The sequence below is a fragment of the Embiotoca jacksoni genome, unplaced genomic scaffold (genome assembly GCF_022577435.1).
Source record: "Embiotoca jacksoni isolate LCO1_2020_lvr unplaced genomic scaffold, fEmbJac1.0.p SCAF_10, whole genome shotgun sequence".
Taxonomy (NCBI): Eukaryota; Metazoa; Chordata; class Actinopteri; family Embiotocidae; genus Embiotoca; species Embiotoca jacksoni.
In genome coordinates, this window is record NW_027185230.1 from 7,411,522 (window position 1) to 7,418,421 (window position 6,900).

At 38.1% G+C, this 6,900-nt stretch overlaps 1 protein-coding gene across 1 annotated transcript; it reads right to left on the bottom strand.

The window, feature by feature from the left end:
- Window positions 1–433: 433 nt before the first annotated feature.
- On the bottom strand, window positions 434–2,901 carry pus1 (pseudouridine synthase 1). Its single transcript, XM_069163244.1, has 6 exons — window positions 2,586–2,901; window positions 2,194–2,414; window positions 1,968–2,105; window positions 1,515–1,617; window positions 737–1,437; window positions 434–630 (listed from the first exon to the last, which is right to left on the bottom strand). The coding sequence occupies exons 1-6, from the start codon at window positions 2,647–2,649 to the stop codon at window positions 598–600; spliced, it is 1,260 nt and encodes a 419-aa protein (XP_069019345.1). The 5' UTR covers window positions 2,650–2,901; the 3' UTR covers window positions 434–597.
- Between the last annotated feature and the right edge of the window lie 3,999 nt (window positions 2,902–6,900).

Here is a 6,900-nt window from a genome sequence, read left to right on the forward strand (position 1 = left end):
AATTTGAAGCTAATACATATGTACTTTTACCAAAGTACAATTCTTCATGCAGGACCTTTACCTGTACTTTGCTCTACTTTTAGTCAAGTAAAGGATCTGAATACTTCTTCCATCACTGCAAGAATGCATATTAATTCATGTCTTAAATCATATTTACAATTTGTTATCAAATGAAAACAGAAAAGGTGAAAGTGACTGAATAAGCAGTGTTCATTGAGACTGTTTAAAACACAGACATTGGATTTGGGTACGCAGTCGGCGACTGCTTTATCCTCATATGAGAAATAAAATTCCATGTCTTTGCGGGAAACCGTACAAGAATCAAACAGCTAATATTAAAGTAGTTATCACTGCGGAAGCATAATCAAACAAACTGAACAGGCATCCACATTCATTTTTAGTGTGAAATAAACACAGGAGGTTCCAATAAACAACAGAGGTTTTTATTATTTTGTTGTTTGTTAAAAACATTGGGATCTAATCCCACTAAAAAATAAGATATAATATCAGACTGTAGAAAGAAAAAGATAAATTCCAACTGAAGAAAGAGAATCTTTTAGTAAGAAAACGGATCTTCTTTCCATAAGGCAGGGCGGCCTAATCAGAGTCATTACCTTCATTGGCATTGTCCTGGGAGAAAAGGGAAGAAACGATAAATCAGTGACAAATTCATTTTCAATGTCAAACATCAGCGTTTCAAAAGAACGGTGTTTCACTGATCGGAGCTCCAACATACCTGCTTTTGATCCTTACTGTCTCGTGTTTCACTAGCTGTGGCTTCAAAGTCGTGGATAGGAAGTGTGGCCATCCAGCTGACCATGGAGCCCTCCTGGCACTCTGTCTCAACAATGCTCGGGTAGATGTGAGCCTCCTTGAATCCCTTGATTGACTCCTCCTCGCGGTCCCAATCCAGCCGTTCGTGCAGGCCGTCCCCTCCGAAGCGTTTGTTGTACCGGTCAAAGTGAACCCTTTCCAGGACCAGCCCCAGTCCTGGAGCTTTGGGAACATCCACCTTCTCCTGTCCCCAGCTCCGCTCCATCACTTCCTCCTTTGCGAAGCCCCTGATCACCGCGATCACCAGGCCGATCATCTTGCGGATTTGGTGCAGCATAAAGCTCTGGCCTCGCACAGTGATCACCGCAAACTCATAATTGCTGCGGATAAAAGGCTCGCCACAGGACATCTCTGTGATGTAGCGGCGGGCACTGGGATCATTCGCAGCCTTCTGAGAGGTGAAGTTGTGGAAGTTATGGGTGCCCTTGTAGAGGTCAAAAAGCCGGTTCACCCTCTGAAGTGTCTCTGGTTCTAGACGAAAAGCTGGTATATTTCCAGTGTCATAGTCTTTTTGGGAAAAGGCCACTGTTGGAAGCATATAGGAGTATGTACGAGCATCACAGTTGTTTTTTGAATTGAAACCCTGGGTCACCCGTTTAAGTCCTGCCAGTACAAAAGTAAAACTTAGTTTTAAGCGTTTAAGGATAATTCAGCAAAGATTTCGAAGATCAAAGTCTTACCGAGCACTCTGATCTGTGGTGGCAGATGCTCATTGATTTTTTCATTGATGTCCTCAATCAACCGCACCTTCAGAGACACCACTTGGCCAGCTGCAGACACACCCTGAATACATTCAAATAAACAAAACACCAACATAGTTTGTCATAATGTAATACCAATAAAAATGTTTAAAAAAACCCAATTACTTTCACTTTTAGCATGATGTTTAACACATAAAATGGACAAATATCAACAGCGTGGCAGCACATTAATATACGCAGCATTATTCAACCCTTAACTGGTCTGCAGTTTTAATTGGCACAGTAACCAACAAATTGGCAATGCACATACATTTGAATGGAAAAACTCAAATACTTTATTATTGTTTCAGTGGGTGTTGGACTTCCTCCAACCTGCCTCGTTGTCCGAGTGCTGTGCAAGGAATTCCTATTGTACTCACAGTACGAACACACCTTATCTGTTCTGGCACATCTTTGGAACGACATCTTCTTCATGTCATCACCGTGGTTTTCAGGGATGCAGCCAGATTTGATAAGCGCATTGACCAGATCATCTTCAATGGTTCTAAACTGAGAGTTTCCGGGGTTTCTCTGAAACATGAAAAACATAAAAAGAAATAAACACAAGAAAATAAAAAGTGCTTCGACCCAAAGGAGACAATCCAGCTGCTGAAAGTACCTGCATGCCATAGTATCCCTTCCCAGAGTACACCAGGAGGAGGACCACTTTCTTTTTAGGATATTTCTTATCATCTTCAGTGTACTCCCCATCTGCTTTAATTCTCTTAGTGGCCTGCAGCCTCTCAGCAGAGTCCTCATTGGCTCTTTTCAGCAGCTTAGCTGTCTGCTGCTGCTCCGTGGATCCTTCACTCATCATGCAAAAGAACTTATAAAAGCCACCTGAGAGGAGGAGACAAAACAATCGGTGATTGTTATGCATTGCTCTACTACAGTACAGTCAGGGTTTCACGAGACTGTAGACACATTTTGTAGCAGATATTAAGAAATGAGTGTGGTGAGTGAGATGGTAAAACAACACGACGTTACGTTGTTTTTGTTAGGTTATCTTACCTTTCCTGTGTAACGTCCGTCTGTGGTAAACTAAGGCACTCAACAACGGTCGGACTTCAAACATGTCACGTTAAACCATCATGAGAAAATCCTGCAGCTCTGGAAAAGATGAAAACTGCCCCTACCAGCTGCGGTGAGGCAGCTAGCGCGAATCAACTCGGAGGATTTGGATAAAAACGAACTTTAAAAAGTCCGTGGACTAATTCTATGGACCGCATTCATGAATATATATCTGAATGGAGCAAAGCTAGTGGCTGTATTCGACTGAAATGTTCCGTAGTAGCTGCATACACACATGGCGACATCAACTTTGACCCCGGACAAACGTATCGCGAGACTGCTCTTATTCTCGTTTACGCATACGTCATAGCAGTACTTCGTGAAACAAGTAATTAAAACAAAGGGGAGACCGATTGTAATAGATCTTATATAAAACTATTAGGACTATATCATAATATTCGGTGTGCCAACAGATTAGCAAAAATCTCAGTGTGGACAGTCGACCTTTAGACAAGGGTTGCCATCAGGTAGAAATGTGACACACAAAAAAATGCATATTCATTAATATGTTTATATTTAATAGGGGGATGAAATAAATGAAATGAATATACAATCAAATATTTTTTTTGTGGACTTCGGAGAAAGCGTCAAATACAGTAATATTTTTCTCCACTTGAGTGCAGCAAAATCACATAATCAGGGTCATGAAAAATGTGTTTTTACATGCAAATATAATAAGTTTTATTTCAAGGACTTGCCGTCTTATATGACTCTCTAAGAAATGCTCATTTCATTATCTTCAAGAAAAGATGTTGCAAATGGTGACTTAACTTTTCCTCACTTTGGCTCTAAACCAGCTTTCCCATAATCTTCAATGTCATTAGGCTCAAAACCCACAGTTTGTTATATAAACCAAACCAAATTATGTACAGCAGAAACCTCTTTTTCCATAGAAAAAAAGAAGCCATTCTTTAGCTAGTAGGTTCATTTACAGTAGCCCCTCGTCACAATGTCAATCTGACTCTTTTAACTGACAAAGTGGTGAAGCACCTACAGAGCAGAGGAGTTTATGTTTTTCTTAAGGATACCACACCACAACAAGGAGCGATACTGGATGCTATGAGTCCAAACTATTAACCTTCTCATCCTGTGATGTCCTGAGACAATTTCACCTTTTCATAGCACCTTATACGGTGATCAACTAGTTTTACCCTGAAAACCCAAAGCCAAACATAGGCATGCCTTGGGAAAGGGGCCTTGGTTGTTATAATCTCATATCGCACATGGCATGTGCCAATTTTTCCAACAAATACAGATCTTCCTCTATACTGGTGATTCTCAGTGTAAAAAGCTGCTTCTTTTAAGAATTATAATAGAGCTGATAAGGTTTTTCTAGATGTAACACCTCTAAATATTTTTCAGTAAAATTCTGATGAATTTGCAAAGCCTTCTTTACAACAGTATCAAACAGATACATGTTAAGCCACGAAATGAAAACACAAAAGAAAATGACAAGTGAATATAGAATACTTTTTATTTGGGAAGTGGGAACTTGAAACAGATGTTATCCCGTTCGGACGGCCCACAAAAATCAGGCTTACTTGTTCTTATCCTCACTGTCCTAAGACGCCCCATCTGAAGTCTGAAGGACAGAAATAAGCACCACCTTTCTGATGCAAAAAGGAATGTCCAATCTCTAAAGAGAGTCGACTGGACTCAGCGAGCCACTAAACAAGTTCACATTTACCTGTACCTGTATATTATCTTATTGCTTCCTGTATGCTGCTGTAGCGAAAAAATTTCCCCTCGGGGATTAATAAAGTAACTACCTAACCTAACCTAACCTAACCTAACCTAACCTACTCCTCCACAGAGTGAGTTGGAGCCACTGCTATGTGCTTATTTAAAAATTTTTTTTTTTTTTTTTTTTAAATAGCAGAACATTGATCAGATTGAACTAAACCTCACTGCCTCCTACATATAACAGAAATAATTAGAGAAACTTTCTTCATTGTGAGCAAAGAAATACACAGCTGTTACTCTGCTAGCTGGGTTATATAAGCTGTTGAACAAACCAGCAGTATATGACTTATACTGAAAGGTAGAAGATATCACTGTCCTTGAATTAATTGTGGGGCCAACCACAATTCAACATTATGTGCAACAGTGCATGTCAGGCTGACGTACATAGCCTATTACGTTACACAGAAGTTCAATTTTAATTCACATTACAGAAGACAAAATCATTTTAAAACTACATAAGAGTTCATTTCAATGCATGTTAGGAGATGAAATATGCATTTTTGTGTGTTTAGATTACCAACTGTGTGAACTGTTTGTTCATTTCAGGTATTAAAAAAAAAAAAAAAAAAAAAAAAAAGCTCCCTGTTTTGTTTTTTTAATAACATGATCATTGTTTTCACATTTCACATGTTTCTTGTTGGGGCATAACAGCTGATAATAATGTAGTCACATACAGTACAACCAAGTGCCCTTTTATGGAAAGTATTTGTTAACTGGTATTACCAGTCAAAAATTATTATGAAAAATAGTTAAACATTAATTTAACTACAGTTAAATTAATGTTAGACAAACAGCCTGTGACTGCCTGGAGCTCCTTCACTGAATTTCATTCTTCATTTTTGTCTCAAGCTGTTGCCTGATTAGTTGATTGACAGATGATTTTTTTTCTGTCTCTTTTTAACTGAGCATCCCAGCTACTTCAGCTGCACAGATTTTTGTCTTTCCCTCTGAAAGAAGAGAAGTCTCACTGTGGCAGCACACATTAATCTCAGTGTCTGAAAATAACTTGTCTTTCAGATAGGCAGCAGATACCGTAGGCTGCAGACAGTTTCACACCGGTGCTATCACAACATCTTTCAGGATTTTGAGTTTAATTGCTTCAAGGACTCTTTTTGTTCCTTGTGATCAAATATTACTGACTGCTTATATTGTATTAGTAATTTTTCTTGAAACCACTTGTATCCCTCTACAAAAAGGGTAAACCTGTCAATGCCCAAGTGGTCTCCATGGTAGCATTTCAAAGACAACTTTCAGGACTTTACCAGATCAATTATTTCTGACACTGGAAGGCCAGAGAGCAAAAGATAAGGTCGACTGTGTTATATCACCGGCACTGCTGCTCTGTCAGTGACGGAGAGTGGGATTCCTCTCAGACAACTCCGACAACACTCTCAAATATAAAATGATAAAACTGATGTATACACTTTTGCAAGATCTTAGACTGGAACATTTCTTAGGTGATAGTAAATTTAGATGTGTATCCTCATTTACCTGCCACTCATGCTGAAAATAGAAAGTTTCTCTTTGAGTACATCATAGAAATATGACGCTATGCTACCTTACATGAACAGGACATTTTGGAATATGATTAATTAACAAGCCGGTCATTTTTTGTGATGAGATGGAGCCATTTTTAGTTTGGTCTTTCATGTATGTCATTGTAAAACAATAATCTCTAAATCAGCCAAACATATCTTGCTTTCCTTGACTTCTACACAGAAACCATAACTGTAATTGAACCATATCAGTTCTACACCTTCAAGTAAATGTTTCACAGAATAAGTTTGAACCAGTATATTATTGGGCAAGATACTGGATCTTTTTAAATTTTTTTTTATAGCTTTATGAATTATATTAATTGAAAAGATGAAAGCAGAAAAACTTTTTCAATGGATGAACAATTTAGTTTGGTAAGCCTATTCTTATATTGTTCCCCAAAATCTAGAAATTAGTTCAATTTCTAGATTTCTAGAATTTCTTTCTAGATTATCTTCCTAATTTCTCGAAAACAATGCTGCCCTATAAAAAAAAAAAAAAAAAAAAAAAAAAAAAAAAACCCATATGATATCGAATTCAGTTCAAACAAATTAAATGTAAACTTAATTACAGACTCAGGGTCCAGAGAAACGTCAAAGACATGACATACAGCAAAAATATATAGTCTACTGTCTCACAGTGTCTCCACAGCTGAGATCGGTACTGAACTATAAACCGCACGTCTGATAAAAAAAAAAAACAAGATCATTTCCTTTTCTGACTCATTTAGCCGACAAATAAATGTACACGTTAGATTTCTTCGGACAGATTGTAAAAGTGTTGACTTGCTGTGAAGTGATGTACAATAATGCTCTGAACAGAGAAGTCCGCACTCCGTCTGTGCGCACACTTAAAAACTGCGTGAACGTTTGCTTGTGCATACATCATAACCTGCGGAGATCATCGATATCATAGATATAAATAGATATAAGATAGGTTATATAATTTAAATATTAAATAGCCCGTGTTAGACATG